Below are 18,216 nucleotides of genomic sequence, written 5' to 3' on the forward strand. Positions count from 1 at the left end.
GAATGGGAACCTGATATGGTGAGTGAAGTGACTTGCGGAAAGGTCATTCAAATCCGTGACAAAGTTGGGACTAGAATTTAGGCATTCCTGACTCGGCGTTCATTCCTCCAGACCTCAGCAAGAGAGAACTCACTGATCACCTTGTTCTTAAGGTGATGTTGGGATGTGGATGGGTTTTAGTCTGGATGCAGATTTTCCCATTTCAGACTAGAAGTAAACGTTCTGCATGTACGTTCCAACATACTATGTAGACTGTTGTTTAATATTTCTAGGATGCCCAACTGCGCTGTCCGAATAGACATTCTTACACTTAAACAACAAGTCTGCCTTCCCCTGGGATCGCCTAATCCCAGACAGTATTTTAAGATTGTTGGGCTTGTCTTAATATTTCTATCCCTTGATGGAAAACTTCTCGAGATTCATGGCATTGGTTGGTTGTTCTTGTTTTTGGACAGTCATTGCTGTTTTAAAAAGCATCCCCATTGGCTGCGATTGCACCAAAATGCTGTGTGTGTTGTGAACTATCCAAGCTTCGCTCCTCCTGCTCTGCAGCAGCTTTTAACTAACGCACCGTGTGCCTTCCCGCAAAGGAGAAATGAAAAGTGAAGTGTGTGTTGACCGTAGGCAGCTCTGTGCTTTGAGCGATGCCATATGCTCTCAAGCTAGAAGGAAGGCAAGTCAGAGAAGGAGCAGGTGTTCAGCATGGGAACATGGCAGCTTGTTACTGCTGGGTCACTTTGCGTTTGATTCATTCAACAGACAGCAAGAGCAGGCAGTATTGTTATTGGAGTCCCTCAGACTTCACTCTCCAGAGCTCCTTTAGAGAGGCAGCCACAGCGTGACGGGCACAGGAAAGCCATTATTCCAACTCTGCCGCAGAACAGTCCGAGACTTGTCACCTGTGACTGCAGCAACGGGGGCTACCAGACTAGGGCTTTCCAGACCATTTTGGTGACCCTTTTGTACAGCATCTTCTCTAATTTCAGACCATGACAGGTCCCAAGCAGACAGCCACAGCCTCTTCTACAATACACTATTGTCTGAGGCCTCCTTGGATCATCTGTGTCAGATCAGACAGTGTTACTCAGGGGTTGGAGACTGGAGGGAGGACTGTGTTCTGAGCACTCACCGTGAGGTGTTTGACCGCTGTTTTGTAAGCCATGTGGTTAACAGTGCTGACCACCGTGTGCCCTGCACAGGTGGTTGTTAGATCTGGGCCGTATTCCGCACCAATCTACACTCCCAAGAGCTAAACCAGGGAGGAATGTGGTGGATCACACACCCAATCATGCGCTGCTGCATACAGCCTTCAAATAGCTGCCCTGCAGTCTGGAGCCGGACTTGGTTCCCTGCTCTGGATTCAGATACTGGATGCATTTCTGGCTACCTGCACAGGGAATGTTCTCAGCTCCTCCACCTGTGACCCCTAACGGGCTCATCTTCATCCTGTCCGCTCTTATCACCATGAGGCTGCTGTGAGACCTGAAGTGTCGGGAACATCTCATGGCTTTATGCTCCTGTCGCTTCTCTGAGTGTTTTTTCTTGTGCCCAAGAGTGCAGTGGGATGAGGAGATGGCAGGAAAGCAGCAGAATTTCAATGTAACTCCACTTAAGAGAACTAATACCCACTCCTTGCATTGCTCTCTGGCCCCGGGGCAGGTTAAACAGCAGAACATTAAATGGAGCAGACCCTTGTCCTTTGTTTAATCTGGGCAGTGTCTTCTAAATAGCTGACTCTAATTTCAGTCTCGAAGGAGCTCTAAAATGTGAATATAAAGCTGGGATTTTGAAGCTGTATTTCCTGTGAATGAATGTCAGTGGGTTCGAACAGGGGACCTGCTAATGAGCCACAGCTTTTAAAGCCCGGGAGGGAGCCAACCAGGGTAGGGGGAGGGTGGGAAAATAGGCTGAGGCATTATTTTTGCTGGGGTCTGGCAAATGAGGCCCAGAATCTCAGCTGGTGTAAACTGGCCTCATTCTGTTGAAGTCGCAGATTTACAGCAGCTCGGGATTTACTCCACTGTGTCCAACGGACTGAGTGCACATTAGCTGCAGGAAAGATTGTTTAGTTGACTTCATTTAAAGTTTTCTAACCAGGGGATAAGAATTTGGACAATTGCGCTCTCAGCATGCACTGTGTTGTGGGTGGAGAGGGGGAATCCAATGAATGCCTGCTGTTCGAGGGCCTGACCCTGCATATGCTGTGGGTTACCAACTTTTTTTGGCTTTATTGGGAACTAGGGGTGCTCAGAACCTCAAAGGATCAGTCCCCAACTTAGAAACCTATCGGCAATAGGCTTGCATTGAGCTCAGCTTTCGGTGGATGGTGGCTAGCGCCCAGCAACAAACAGTTTGAACGGCACGAACTACAAAGCTGGGACCATGACACCCTTCTCTGAAGGCAGAGTCAATTAATGAATCAGATCGCATCTCCAGTAAAGCTGTCAAAAAAAAAAAAAAAAAAATTAGCAGCTTTGCTCTGCAATCTAAACTCCTGAGAACTGGTTATCCCAGGTAAGTCTCTCTTCCCTTTAAAATAACAGCCCGGAGTTTGGAACAGCTGGGATTTTTTTTGCATCACACGTATCTGGTCGCTCTTGATACAGACAAGCAAATGGTTTGTGCTGTAGTGTGTGTCGAGGCTGTTGTGGCCTCCGTGATTTGAAAGCCTAGGCTCTCTTCCATCCACCATAGCTGAAATCTTGTATGATGCGTTTTCTTCTGGTCTAAGATAAAACACATGGTCATTCAGAAAGGCGTATGGGCTGGGGACGGGGCTTGGCTCCAGAAGTAGAAAATCTCATGGTGAACATGAAGGTGGTCAATGGCAGTGTCTTAAAATTAGACATGCCCCCACCCCCAAAAAAGGCAATGAGACGTCATGCGTGTCTGCCAGTTAGACTGTAACTTACCAATAGCGAATGCCCTGATCTGAAAAGAACTGTTCCTTCCAAATTTTCAGCTATAAGCCCATAGTTGAATATATCGACACTCAGTTTGAAGCCTATCTGCAGGAGGAACTGAAGATCAAGCGTTCCCTGTTTAATTACCATGACACAAGGATTCACGCCTGCCTATATTTCATCGCACCTACGGGACACTCACTGAAGTCTCTTGACCTAGTCACCATGAAGAAGCTCGACAGTAAGGTATGCACTACCCATGTCATGCCCCTGTGATTCTCTCCTGCTGCCACTTAATTTGGTGACCGTGCCAAGGATCTAGCAGAAGGTGGAAGGAAAATACCCATTCTCTCTAGCAGCTGTGAATGGATAGGAGTGCAGAGAAGGCTTAAAAGAGCTTATCAGATTTCTCGACAGCAAGAGCAGGTTAGCACTAATGAATTTCCAAAGGCTCTCCCCATTAACTGGGATTTGGGCAAAAATCTGGGTTCTTTTTCATCCAAACTGGTCCACCATGTCCAGTTAGAATGATAACATCACCCACTTTACTCCACACCAGCCCCAAATGAGCAGCAATGCTGAAACAGGCTGCTGCAAATGAAACTATAGTGTGTGCTCACACGGATGGCCCTCGTTTCATACCAATAGAGCCCCATTTTTGGCATTTGGGGGTCAAAACTCCTCTGTGCTTTGCTGCAAATGCCCCCCTCACAGCCAAACACTATTTGATATAGTTGATCAGCAATTCTGCACTGCAGGCAAAACTATCCTTACTGATGATATAGCCAGTAGATCTAGCAGTGGGTGGGGCGCTGATTTAGCCCTCAGATGGGTAAAGAGAAGCTCCTGTTCAAATGTTTCATGTTCAAGAGCATCTTTTAGCAGAGAAAAGTTAGCTGAAAACCCAAGCCCCTTGAAAGGAAGCTGGTATTCCTAAATACTTAAATGCCCTCTGCCCACCAGCACTGTGACATGGTCAGCTGCTTGCATTCTGGTTTGAAATACGTGCAGGACAGGAAAGCGGGCAGCTGGAGCTCTTCATTTCATATGCGTAGAACGTTCCACGTCTATTGAGTGACTCTGGAGCCCAAGAGCCATGAAGAATTCGTAACAGGTTGCCTGATGATGATGATGTGGGTAAAGCTTCGAGTCGTCTTGTTCTGTAGTTGCAGAGATTTGCTGAGAATTTGCCTGTAATTGGCACTAGTCTTAACTTCTCCCTGGACAGGGATTAGTTGCTGTTACAGGGCCATCCTCAGAAAGGAATTAGTCTATATAATTTAAGAGGATTTTCAAGTACTGTAGTTAAAATGTCTCCATATAGGTCCATATTAACGTCTTCCTTACTGTAGCAGCATTTTATATTGCCACAGGGCAGAATAAATGAAGGAAGGCTACTAATCAACCCTAGATCACACCTCGCAGTCTGGTCTTTTCAGAGTTGGTTTAAAAGGCACTGTTGAGCAAGAGCTACATTAACCTATGGCTGTGGTGAGCTGGATAGGCCAGACCCTTGGGGACCATAAGCAAGTTACAACAGCCAGCAATCTAGGGCGAGAGAGAGACCAAGAAAGGATACACAGATCTTCATTTGTCACAGCAGAGCTGTGGCCTGCATGAAGCTCCCTGATCCCTATCGCCCCATGGTCCTCAGCCAATGTAAATTAGTGTAGCTCCATCTGAGGATCTGGCTCTGCGTCCAGTTTCTTCCTGTATGTACTTGAAGTTTGCCAAATTTAGTGCGACTCCCCTAAGCAGTATAGGGGGGATGCAAGCTTCTTTAATGGGGGAGGACAAGGTTGCTCATTTCAGGCCAATGCAATAAAGGGACAATTCATCTCTGTCCAATCCCTACACTTTGTTCATCTTATATGAACGTTTCCTTTTAATACTAGGCTGTAGAGGTGCTCAAGGATAAATCTCTAGGCTGTTTTCTGAAGGTGAGCTCTAGAGTAGTTAAGCATGCTACACGTCTGAAGAGGATGAGTGCCTAGATGGTAATTTCCTTTGGAACTGTTTGGATAGTCTGTCTGACAGCATTTCCTCTCCGCCCTAGTTAAAAAAGTAAACAACTGCTACAGAAGAGGAAATAACATGTTGCCAAATTGCATTTGACTTTTAATGGAGCCCTTCTCTACACATGAAAAGCGATTGGCGCAATCCTGTCTCAGCCAACGTTGCTTGCTTCACCACCCCCCCAAAAATATCAAATGCAGTGGATGGACCGGCAATTTCTGTTCTAGTAGAAAGTTTGTATTGCATCACTGTTTTTATGTGCCATGTTCTTTGTCCTCTTCTGGTTGAATATATTGAGGGAGGTGTCCTTTATGAGGCCATTGGCAAAGTAAAATGACAGCGCTCTCTTTGCCTTGCAGGTTAACATTATCCCTATAATAGCCAAAGCTGATACGATTGCAAAAAACGAGTTGCATAAATTCAAGAGTAAAATCATGAGTGAGCTGGTCAGCAATGGTGTCCAGATCTATCAGTTCCCCACAGATGAAGAGACAGTGGCTGAGATAAATGCTACAATGAGTGTAAGTATTGTTTTTCTGAACCCATCCATCCCCACCCCCAGGGCAGGGGGATGCTGCATCCTTTTGCTTTTCCAACTGAAACTCAAACATGAGCCAATAAATAGAGTTTGATGGAAGCCCCCCTCCGCTCTGGTCAGCAGGACTTAATAAAACGGGGTGGGCTTGGGCTTGAAAATATTTCTTCTCTGCTGAGCGTGTCCTTTCCCATGTGCTTTCCCCCTTACTAAATATTCATATCCCCGGAGGGCAGAGTGATCAGGGCAGAGGACTTGGAGCAAGGCCTCCTGTTCCCACTCATTGCTTGTTGCTGGGTGATCCACTTCACCTTCCTTTGATTAAGTTTCTGGGGGAGGGCTAGAATCAGGCAGCTGGTGCTCTGGTCCCGTGTGGAGCAGTTCTGGGTAGTGCGGTGGTTAAAGTGGTGGGGACTGCTGGCAACTGACCTCTGCTAGCACAAACTGCACCAGTGGTAGCAATAAGAGAGATTTTTAGGGAAATAAAGCTAGTGTAGGCAGGTCTTTACACAAGGGTTACGCAGGGAGAGATGAATTGCACCCCGGGAGGCTTGTTTGAAAAAGCAGAGGAGGAATCTAAGCCCTTTGCCTCTAACTGTATTACAGTAGCACATAGAGGTCCCCAACCAAGATCAGGGCCCCATTGTGCTAGGAGCTGTACATGCATATAGTGATCCATCTATCCAGTCCAGAGCTTCCGGCTGTCCAAGGGTAGGGACACCTGGAGCCGGGGGTTGCATCCCTGCCTATCTTGGCTAATAGCCATTGATGGACCTACCCCCCATGAATTTATCTAGTTCTTTTTTGAACCCAGTTATTCTTTGTTCTCTTTGGTGAAAGCAAAGGTTCAACACTCCCCCACTGCTCTTCCCCAGGTGAAGTCCCGGGCTGACTGGCTGCTTGGAACACAGAACCTGGAACACAGATTTTATTTGTTCTCGTTTTTGGTCATTCGAACCATTGAATTGAGGAGATCAGCCATTTTTGCCATTCTAACAACTTAGCTCATGGTTACGACTTGGGCCACCTAGAATCACATTAGCTGTGCTTGGTTGAGAGGAGAGTATATTTCTCGCCACACTTAGTGCAAGAAAACTCTTTCTATTTTGTTCTATTTTTAAAAAATATATATTGAAGTTTGTTTCTTGGGAATCTCTCTGGTGCCTGCTGCTGTCTTAACAGCACCTCACAAACATGAAGGACCATGTTGTGTCTAGCTGCCTTCCCAGAGGCACAAGCTGAACCCAGGCAGTGCCTTAAACAGAAGGCTGTCCCTGCTGTCTGTGGTGCCAGCACTAAACTGTGAGTTGTCCTCTGAGGGTCCATCCTGGAGCTCTGGTCATGTGGTTGCACAGAGACGTGACCTGAGGCTGTCTGCTCTGCAGCTGGCAGCAAGCATCCCAGCACAGGGTAGAGCAACATGCACAAGCTCAGGGGGAGCACAGGCAGCCACTCGGGCTAGCTGGCCAAGGACGTATGAGCCCGCACCCCTGGGTAGGTACTCGGGTGGCTCGCAGAGCTAGCGTATGTCCGTCTGTCCATGCTGGGAAGCACACTCGTGGCTGCAGTGTGGATGTAGCCTGAGAGTTTGGATGCTCCAGGAAAGCAGGAGTGGGTGAACAGCATGAAATCCAGCCCCTATGTCTCTGGGGTAGCAGAACTCCGAGAGGGAAGGCGGGCAAAATTCCAGTGGGTGCGTGCCTGGCACAATGCAGAGCTCAGCCCTGCAATCAACCCGCATGGCAGTGAGGGAGGGAGAGGCAGGCGCGTGGGGTGGGCTAGGGGAGGAGAAGCACATCCTGCTTCTCTGACTTGCACCCTTTTGGGGCTGAGTGGAAGGGCCAGTGGAAGTTTGTTTTAGTGAGGGAGCTGCAGCTGCTCCATGGCCAGGCGGGGATGATTTCTCCTCCCATCCATCTGCCCCATTCTTGGCTTGGCTGCCCAGGCTGGGCATTGGTCCATACCAGCCCTTTCAAAGGACAGGCTATGAAAATACCACCTGGCCAAGCTCTCCAGAGGCTGGCGTGCAGGCCTAGCTTCCTCTTGGCAGGGGTTCTGAGCATCTCTTCCAGCTGCTGGGACTGTCTCAAATCCCCTTGCAGGGCTTTGATCAGCTGCCTTCGTCCTGGTCTCTCTGCTCCGTTCTCCCAGAGCAGCTGGGCGGTGGAAAATGGGTGGAGCTTCACTCCATCTCTTCTCCCTACCTTCTCCCCACTCATACTCAGGCTCTCTCCTTACTGGCTAGCACAACTGGCCATAGTGGGTCCCAAGTGTGCTGCTGGTGTGGGCCAACTGCAAATTAATACCCACCCAGTAGGAAGCCAGGGATGAGTTGTGAGGAAGGCTGCCTCCGGTGGTGGTGCAGTTTACACACCACCTCTTGCTTAGGGCTGTGTCTGCAGTCATGGCCTGGCCCTTTCCTGGGAGATCGAACAGTTACTTCTAGCTACTGCAAATGGCTGGATTAAAAAGCTTTGGCAAATATTTAATTTTTAATTTTTTTTTTTAAATGGCCCCTTCTTTTGAGAAGCATAGTTGTTTTTACTGTGTGACATTTGATTTTTTAACATTCAAATCCGTTTCCATTTTGATTGCCTTGTGCAAAAGACACCGGTTCCGGGTTTAACATTTGTACGGTCATCCGATAGACACAGATATAGAAGAAAACTCATTACTCTCCCATTTGCAGGATTTCATCTCTATCCCATCTCAAAAAACAGGGGGGTTAAATTTGTTCTGAAAATGAATGTGTTGGGCATTAAGCTGCAGTGAAGTGCACTGACCTTTATATTTAAAGTCCATGTTGTAATGAAATGCAAGTGCTGTAGTTGACTAAGACATTTTTGTAGGAGGTGGCTCATCTGCTTTAGATTTTTCCTTTCTGAAGTCCGAGCATGCCTCTGATCTAGAGCCTCCATTGATCATCCAAAGACACCAGCTGGATTGCAAAGGCATTTTAGTAACTTTAAATAAAAAATCACAGCTGCTATAGTAAATAGAGCTTTCTTCGAAAACACTCCCTGGCAAAGCAACACAGGAAATCCCTAATCTCTTTGTCTCTTTGCTTTTGTAGGTCCATCTTCCATTTGCTGTTGTTGGCAGTACTGAAGAAGTGAAGATTGGCAATAAGATGAGCAAGGCCAGGCAGTATCCATGGGGGGTTGTGCAGGGTATGTCCAAAGACAAACAAAAACTCCTTGTTTTATGCCATCCAGTTTTTAAAAAATTGCTGATCTGTTGAGGCTGTCTGCCAATTTCTGGCGTTGGGCGGGAAGAACTTTGCAGTGGTCAGGGGCAAAAAGGCCATTTAAAAAGCAAAACAAAACAGGGCTTCGTAAGCACTTCTTAACCTTGAGATTGGTCTCTTGGTCACTTGTGAAAGGCGTGAATCCACAACCTGACTCTCTGATCTGGGGAAGAGCAGGTTAGAATTCAGAGACGTTGGCAAATATTTCATTTGTAACTTTTTTCTTTTTGTGTTCCTGACATTTCTGTGCCAGTAAACTAACTCTGATAACAGGGAATGGTCAGACAGGTGAATGGTTTGCTTTATTTTCAAGGAATATGCAGCACGTGCCTTACTCATCTCTGATGAAAGTCAATGGGAGTTTTCTCATTGATTGAAATGGGATCAGAGTTGGGCAAATGCTGAGTGCTTGTGAAAATCTCATCCTGAAATTCTAACAAAATGCCAATGAAGGCCAAATTCTTCCCTTGGATGTGCTGGTTCCTCTGGAAGTCAATGGAAGCCCTGCATCTACCTGCGACTAGAACTTGTCTCTGAGGGCATGTCTACATTGCATGCTAAGCCTGGGTGTGTGGGAGCAGGGCTTGTGGATTTGTTGCCTCCATGCCCATACTTGTGTCCACACTGCATTGTAAACCTGGGCTTACAACTGCTGGCCCCTGGTCTCACGGCTGTGGTAGTGCGTCCGTGCTGCACTACTCAGACCTTCTGTCTCAGATCTGCAGCTTAAGCTGCATTCACACTGCAAAATAACAGGGGCTTGGACCCAAGTCTCAGCAGGAATTGGGCTCTGACCCACCTCCCTAGCCAGGTTTAAGGGACCCAGGTCCTGAGTTCTTGCTGATGTGAGGTAGACTGAATTGTGTGTGGACAGAAGGGGGGCTTGGACTCAAACCTGAGTCAGACCCCTGTGTTAGTGTGCAGTATAGACATACCCTTCATGTTTGAAAAACCAACCCAGAATGTATAGACACTGGCAAAGCCTAGGCCCTGCAATTCACCCCCACTGCAGCTCCCCAAGTGGTAGCAACGGTGGATGAGGTGAAATGGAGAGGGCCTAGTTATTTTTACCACTGTATTGTCTAATCCTGCCAGCACAGATAGTGCTGATGCCCTGCTCTTGGTACGCATTCAGGCAGGGGACGTAGAGGTACCTGACTGGAAAGCAGCATGTCAGAGACTCAGTGCAACAAACTGCAAGAGTGTTTGCAAAATAATTCTTCAGCTGTTCGAATATTTTTCAGCAGTTTTCTCACTGAGCAACTTAGAGCGCCTGGCGAGTTTCATCATACAACACAAATCAGAGCAACATCTCTGAGTGAATTAGGGTTAGGAAATAAGCTAGCAACATTTGGAAATCTCATACTAGTCATGTGCCGTGTCAGTTTCCCCTCATTCCCAGGAAACCTAGTGCTTTATTCCGATTTACAGTGAACCCAGTTTACACTGCTGTAACATGGGCCCCTAATTTCTAACACTGCCTGACGTGTGGAACTCCAGACTAATACACAAGCTGCATAGACATGCATCTGTGCACAGTAAATACTAACCATGAAGAAAGAGGAATGGTGAAAACCCGCTGGATGTAACTTTCTTTTTTCTTTCTTGATGGGCTGTTTTTCTTTTCGTTTCTTTTGCAGTTGAAAACGAAAACCATTGTGACTTTGTGAAGCTGCGTGAGATGTTGATCCGAGTGAACATGGAGGACTTGAGAGAGCAGACGCACACCCGGCACTATGAATTGTACAGGCGCTGTAAGCTAGAAGAAATGGGATTCAAAGACACTGACCCTGATAGTAAACCATTCAGGTATGAAAGCATAACAAAGCCCATATTCCTTTGCTGGTGTGAGTCACTAGTGAGTGACAGCACTTGTTTTTCCTTCTCTACCCTCCTACATTCTCCTTGGGGTTTTTTTGTTTTCCCTCATCCAAACAGCCAAACATGTTGCCCCTTCAGCACCCCAAGTCTTTCCTGGCTGGAGTGAGTTAGATCCAAAATTAGACTCTGATTGCATTGCCACTATTATGCCACTAAGTCAGCCTGTGCCTAAATCTGTGGGGGGGGGTGTGCATGTGCAATCCTTGAAATTGCAGATTGTCTGCTGGCACCAATCACTGCAAACAGGATTTCTTTCTGATCCTTGGCAACATTAAACCCAGGTGTGTTCCATAGCTTGAGGTAAAGATACGGCCTTGTTCTCCTCACACCAATGCTCATATAACCCCGGTATGGAAGGTCAAGTTTGCATCCCTCTCGCTTAGGCCAGACTGACACCAGTATTAAGCTTCAATGACTAGGCGAAGTTCCACCGGCATGAGTGAGAGGGGCGTCGGTCCCCTGCTCTCTAACCAGCTGAAGTTTGATTTCCTTTCCAGAGAGCAATGACTTAAGATGACAGGTTTCGGAGTAACAGCCCTGTTAGTCTGTATTCGCAAAAAGAAAAGGAGGACTTGTGGCACCTTAGAGACTAACCAATTTATTGGATTTGTGCTGGAAATGGCCCAACTTGATTATCATACACATTGTAAGGAGAGTGATCACTTTAGATAAGCTATTACCAGCAGGAGAGTGGGGTGGGAGGAGGTATTGTTTCATGGTCTCTGTGTGTATAATGTCTTCTGCAGTTTCCACAGTATGCATCCAATGAAGTGAGCTGTAGCTCACGAAAGTTTATGCTCAAATAAACTGGTTAGTCTCTAAGGTGCCACAAGTACTCCTTTTCTTTTGACTTAAGATGGGCTCAGCCCTTCCCATTCAGGAATCCAAGGAATTTCCATTGCTTCCTGTGTACTTGAGGCCACTTTTGCTCAAGTTTATAAGTAGAAAGGAAATGGGGAAAGTACCTAATTTTATACATCGGGTGGATGCTAGTAGTTTAAAGTACCCCCACCCCCTTTTCCTGCAGTAGTTGTATTCCCAAAATGAGGGAAACGGTCGTGTAGGGAGGGTATCCATTATTTCTCCCAAGACAAGCAAGCAAATATGCATTCCCTTGAGTCTGAGTCGTGGTCTACAGAGAGCATGTCCGCAGCAATCCCAGCTCCTCAGCTGGTTTACATTACTCTGTCAGGAGCAGTAAGTATTCTATTAATCTTAAGCAAGCTGGATAAGACCGCAGCAAACTGTTTACACTAAACAGGATATTGCAGAAAGGAAGCATGTAAATGAGAGGCCAGTGTCAGTGAAATTAAGCTCGTTGCAAGAATGCAGGCCACTGCTCGTGCAGGCTCAAAGAGGTGCTAAAACAGGAGGAAGTGTCTGTGTTCCTAACAGAAGGTTTTTGGTTTTGTCTTTTTGTTTGAGAAGAGGTGGGTTGTACCCCACAAAAAACAGACAGCGTCTCTTTACTGTTGTACTCTCCTTGCTTCCCATGCATTTTCCTCCTCTTTGTGGAATCCTTTCTCCGTCGCTTGGGTTGTTAACTGGCCTATCGATTTTTAAAATAAAAGCTAGAACGTTTGTTTTTTTTTAATTGACAGTAATTTGGAAACGTGTTTTCCTTAATTGGATGTAAATGTTCAGATTCTGGGAGTTTTCTCTGGAATGTAGGTTTATGCCTCTTCGTTTGATAGCTGAAGTAACAGCATCTCTAGAGTGCTGCAACTGTAAGAAGTTCCTGAAATCCCAAATGGCCTTGCTTTTATACGCCTCCAGTGAGTTTTCCATGTGTCATTTTGAATTCCTGGGCCAAATTCTCTGCTGGCATAACGGCCGAGAGGTCAGCGGTGTTGCCCCAAGAAAGAATTTGACCCAGACGAATTCTAGGGAAGTCATGGAATTCTACCAGCAGAGAATTTGGCCCAGACGAATTCCAAGAAAGTCAGTGGTATTACATCAACAAACAATGTAGCTTGCTGGCTTTCACGTATTTGAAAGTTTCACACGAAGGGTGGGATTTCCAACTGTAGTTGAGGGCCTAACTTTGGTAGGCTCTTCTGCAAATGCCAGGCTAAAATAATAAGGTGATATCAGTAAAAATGAGTAATTTTGTCTGTCGCCGGAAAAAATCCTGCATCAGCTGGCCAGCCTTCCGCCTTCCACATCACCCTGCTCTTTTGTTTGTGACCAAGATGTGGGTTGCAAGGCAGGATATGATTAACTGAGTATGGAGTGCTTTCAGTTTGGTTTCGTAAGGCTCTGCTGCTCTCTAGGATACTATATTGCAACTGCAGTTTCTAATCTTCACTCAAACGAACAGATAAAACTGAAAGCACGCACAGGGTGCTAGCAGCTCTGTTGATGAAGAAGGTAGTGTATCCAGAGCCTATACTTGGACATTTACAGGATTTCGATTAGATATGGGCCACAAACAGAACCTTCCATCGAAAATTGAGTTTCAGGTAGATTCTGATTCGTTTGTCTGGATCTTTACCTATTACCACCAGTCTGGGACTGTTTCCAGTCCAGATCCAAAAGAAGCTCATTTTCATTTTCCCATTCTCAGATGGTGAGAATCTCACGAGAACTGAACCCTATGAGACTTCCACCATTCAAGTGCTGGGAACCCAGCTAGGTTAGCTGGCATCATGAGACTGTCTCTGTCTGTGGTTGATAGTGCAGAAGAGCAGCTCATGAGAGACCCATTCCTGCAAGGGGCTATGGGGAAATTGGTGGGAGCTGGGGTTACTGAGCACTGTGTGCAAGATTAAGCCTGAGATGTAGCAATCTGAAGGCTATGTTTGATTGGGATTGCAGGAGGAACTAACAAAGAAAATCACTGCACGCAATGAAGAATAAAGCACTGGCCCGAAGCAGGGGCAAATGTTTCACTAACTCAGTTTTAATTAAAAAAAGAAAAGGAGTACTTGTGGCACCTTAGAGACTAACCAATTTATTAGAGCATAAGCTTTCGTGAGCTACAGCTCACTTCCTCAGATGCATATCGTGGAAACTGCAGCAGGCTTTATATATACACAGAGAATATGAAACAATACCTCCTCCCACCCCACTGTCCTGCTGGTAATAGCCTAACAAAGAAAATAACAGAACGCCACTAGCCGTCACCTTCAGCCCCCAACTAAAACCCCTCCAACGCATTATTAAGGATCTACAACCTATCCTAAAGGATGACCCAACACTCTCACAAATCTTGGGAGACAGGCCAGTCCTTGCCTATGGACAGCCCCGCAACCTGAAGCAAATACTCACCAACAACCACATACCACACAACAGAACCACTAACCCAGGAACTTATCCTTGCAACAAAGCCCGTTGCCAATTGTGCCCACATATCTATTCAGGGGACACCATCACAGGGCCTAATAACATCAGCCACACTATCAGAGGCTCGTTCACCTGCACATCCACCAATGTGATATATGCCATCATGTGCCAGCAATGCCCCTCTGCCATATACATTGGTCAAACTGGACAGTCTCTACGTAAAAGAATAAATGGACACAAATCAGATGTCAAGAATTATAACATTCATAAACCAGTCGGAGAACACTTCAATCTCTCTGGTCACGCAATCACAGACCTGAAGGTCGCTATCTTAAAACAAAAAAACTTCAAATCCAGACTCCAGCGAGAAACTGCTGAATTGGAATTCATTTGCAAATTGGATACTATTAATTTAGGCTTAAATAGAGACTGGGAGTGGCTAAGTCATTATGCAAGGTAGCCTGTTTCCTCTTGTTTTTTCCTACCCCCTCCCCCAGATGTTCTGGTTTAACTTGGATTTAAACTTGAAGAGTGGTCAGTTTGGATGAGCTATTACCAGCAGGAGAGTGAGTTTGTGTGTGTATGGGGGTGGGGGGGGATGTGAGAGAACCTGGATTTGTGCAGGAAATAGCCCAACTTGATTGTCATGCACATTGTGTAAAGAGTTGTCACTTTGGATGGGCTATCACCAGCAGGAGAGTGAATTTGTGTGGGGGGGTGGAGGGTGAGAAAACCTGGATTTGTGCTGGAAATGGCCCACCTGATGATCACTTTAGATAAGCTATTACCAGCAGGACAGTGGGGTGGGAGGAGGTATTGTTTCATATTCTCTGTGTATATATAAAGCCTGCTGCAGTTTCCACGATATGCATCTGAGGAAGTGAGCTGTAGCTCACGAAAGCTTATGCTCTAATAAATTGGTTAGTCTCTAAGGTGCCACAAGTACTCCTTTTCTTTTTGCGAATACAGACTAACACGGCTGTTACTCTGAAACCTGTCAGTTTTAATTATCCTCATTGTGCCTACGCATAGAAAGTAGCCTGGGTGTAAACACAAAATCCATATCAATGGAGCTTTAATTGGGATTGTTTGTTCTCAGGAATGCAACCTGGGAAAAGAGTTGCTGGCAAACTCCAGCTATCCTTTTGACTGAGATTTTCAAAGCCACCAAAGGAATAAAATAAATGGGAATTTGGCTTCCAAATCCCCTGAGCGACTCTAAAAATCGCAGCTCTTTGTGTACGTGTGTGTTGGCCCATTTTATCCCCCAGAGGTCTGCTGCAGCATCTCCTCGTTGGGTAGTAAATCAGTGTCAAGAAACAGATTCCTTTGTGTTGATGGAGGAATGAAGAAATTAAAGCTGTAAAAGATGGTGATTCAGAGGAAGAATAATAGTGTTTTACCAAACATACCAGCCCAGAATCTGTGTTCTGTTAACCCTGGATCCTATGTAGGCTAGATGCAGGACAAACAGAAGATGAGGCAAGCAGATTGGGAGCAGACAGAAATGTATAACTGATCAGGCGTGGAAGGCTGTGTTAGCTGCTGAATTGCAGTAAATGCATATGCAGTAGCTGGTTTTGAAGCGGAGTCACTCTTGCTGCCTGTTAAGTGACTTGCAGACTCTGAAAGCCTTTTATATAACTTCCCAAACTGCGGCCTTCCAGAAAACGGGAATGGAGATTCGGACAATGCGATCAGGTCTCTTCTCTGAAATTTCATGGCGATGCTGAGTGAGGGGTGACATGCCAAGAGGCCCAAAGCCTGGGTGAATATCTCTGGTCCATGCACGAAGCGTAATCTTGACTGTGTTTTCCCTTGTGTATTTTTAATAGTCTCCAAGAGACCTATGAAGCGAAGAGGAATGAATTCCTGGGTGAGCTGCAGAAGAAGGAGGAAGAAATGAGACAGATGTTTGTCATGAGAGTGAAGGAGAAAGAAGCAGAGTTGAAAGAAGCGGAGAAAGATGTGAGTGATTTCTAACCAAAAGGATTAGTGCGGGGGTTTACGCTGGGAGCTTGAAAGGGGTCTAAAGGATTCTGACATTTGGATCCCACTGGTAGTCTGAGAGAAAGGATGGCCCACTTGTTAGGACATGTGCCTAGGTGTTGGGAGACCTGGGTTCAAGTCCTTGCTCTGCCGTAGACTTCCTGTGGGACCTAGGGCAAGACCCTTAGGGCCAGATTTTTAAAGGTGTCCAGGCACCTACATTGATTTTCAATGGGAGTTAGATACCTAAACACTTTTTTAAACACCTGACCTAAGGTCCCTGTGCCTCAGTTCCCCCATTTGGACAGTGGGGATAATAGCGCTTCCCGGCTTCTCAGGGGTGTTATGAAGATACAGACATTGAAGATTGTGAGGGGTTCAGATGAGGGGAAGGGGGGCAGCAGATAAATACCATAGGCACAGAGAACTCCCTCAGGCTTCTTGATAAAACCCCAGCCACCACGTCATGCTGGCTCTGCAGATGGGAATCCTTCCTGCCCAATGAAAGGCGCATACTTGCTAGGTCATACAGCTCAGTGGTTCCCCTTCGCCCAAAATACTGGGGACAGCTGCAGTCTGGGGAGCTGATGGCTTTGCAGGATGGCACCCAGCGCTACAGACTATCTGTCTTTGAAGGGGCCACGTTTCAACATTACAGTTCTTTGAAACCTGGCTGCTGCATAGAGCCTTTCAGCAGCTCAGCACTGTTCTCTGGACTGCCACCCCCCACTGCAGAGTCGGGGTTTTTCAGAGTGCAGCCCCAAAGGGCACAGCTGAACTGTCATAATTCCAAGAGGGCCATTTCAACAGGAGTTGCTCTAAGACCGATTTCCTGCCTCCCTGCACCTTGTCGTCCCATTATATCTCTGCAAAGGGGGTGTAACATGCCACCGGGTCAGAGTGGTAGCGTTTTGCACCCACTGTCTACTCGCTTTGTGCAAATGTAGCTGTCCCAACATGGTGCTGGGCAGAGGAGAATCAAGCCCTGAGCATGTAAGTGCTCAGACACCTGTGAATGTTCCGAGAGCATGAGAGTGTTTCTGGAGGGCTTTTCATCAGGTGGTCACGTAGCAGTTTTGCTGGTCACCAATGTACAACAGTTTGTCACTACACAAACGAAAACACAAATTGTATGAGTCTGTTCATTAAAGTGAACAAGACACATCATTGTAACCTTCCCAGTGCTTGGAATTGGGAATGAGTTATCTAGCAGTCCCCAGGAAGGCAGAAGATATGGTGGAGGAGAAATGCTAGCTGGCTTGGGTCTTTTGTGCAGTCATCTCAAATTCATGTCAATACGTGAATGAAATAGATGTTTAAGGCAGTTCTCTTCACACGTAGCTTTCCTGCAGCGAAAGGTGAAATCCTAACTTTCCCTGAAGCCCGTTGGCAGAATAACTAGTACATAAGCACCCAGCGATACCTCTCCATACTTTGCTCCTCCTTGTAGAATACCAGGATTGTTTAAAATCCCTTTAGGAAAATTTCTTTTTGAGATCAGTAAAGCTTGGTTTTGTGGTGAAGGCCCTGGACTGGGAAGATCTGCCTTCAATTCCCAACTCTACCACAGCTGTCTTGTGTGACCTCAGGCAAAATTTTCAAAAGTGCCTCAATGACTTAGGCTTCTTCATGCATTAGAAACAGGACTTAGGCTCGTAAGTCCCACTGATTTTCAATCTGACCCTTATTTCTTTCTCTACTTCAGTTATAGACTACTTCCTTTGGCCGGCGTGCCGGCTTAGATTGGGAGCTCTTCAGGGCAGGCACTGCAGTTTTGCTATAGTTCTGCTTTATGTCTGTGGAGAGCATCTAGAGCTGTGGGAACCCTGTAGGAAGTGCTGTAATTCACACAAATAACAAAAAGCAATATTCTCTCCCCCTCTCCTCCAACTCCATCATCCCCTCCCTGTCTGGGCAGCTCCACGAAAAGTTCGATCATCTCAAGCGGACACACCAAGAAGAGAAGAAAAAAGTGGAAGACAAAAAGAAGGAGCTTGAGGAGGAGCTGAGCAACTTCCAGAAGAAGAAGGCAGCCACTCAGCTACTACAGTCACAGGCTCAACAGGCTGGTTCCCAACAAACCAAGAAAGACAAGGACAAGAAAAAGTAAGGGGCTGTCGCACTACAACCTTGTGGCCTTATTCCAGTGTGTGTGGTTTTTTTCTGTTGCATGTCTGTATTTGCTTTTCCCCATCATCAGACTGGAAACTGGGCTTTTTACCAGACTGATCAAATAAAATATCTCCAAGGGGTGGGCCAGGGAGATGATTTTAATGTTTCATTAAAAGGGTACCGTAAAGTTTAATTTATCCCTCTGGCTGGTTTGAGAGAGCAGTCAGAAAGTAGAGGTCTAATCTGTG

At 46.3% G+C, this 18,216-nt stretch overlaps 1 protein-coding gene across 4 annotated transcripts in view; it reads left to right on the forward strand.

Annotated features, from left to right (window-relative positions):
• SEPTIN11 (septin 11) overlaps positions 1–18,216 on the forward strand; it is a 74,256-nt gene that overhangs the window by 46,754 nt on the left and 9,286 nt on the right. For all 4 annotated transcript variants that reach the window (XM_073340439.1, XM_073340441.1, XM_073340440.1 and 1 more), the window contains exons 4-9: positions 2,963–3,149; positions 5,279–5,440; positions 8,528–8,624; positions 10,342–10,510; positions 15,703–15,835; positions 17,775–17,962. In XM_073340439.1, coding sequence (XP_073196540.1) covers positions 2,963–3,149; positions 5,279–5,440; positions 8,528–8,624; positions 10,342–10,510; positions 15,703–15,835; positions 17,775–17,962 — 936 coding nt within the window. The remainder of the gene's footprint in view (positions 1–2,962; positions 3,150–5,278; positions 5,441–8,527; positions 8,625–10,341; positions 10,511–15,702; positions 15,836–17,774; positions 17,963–18,216) is intronic.

The sequence above is a fragment of the Lepidochelys kempii genome, chromosome 4, assembly GCF_965140265.1.
Source record: "Lepidochelys kempii isolate rLepKem1 chromosome 4, rLepKem1.hap2, whole genome shotgun sequence".
NCBI classification, from domain to species: domain Eukaryota; kingdom Metazoa; phylum Chordata; order Testudines; family Cheloniidae; genus Lepidochelys; species Lepidochelys kempii.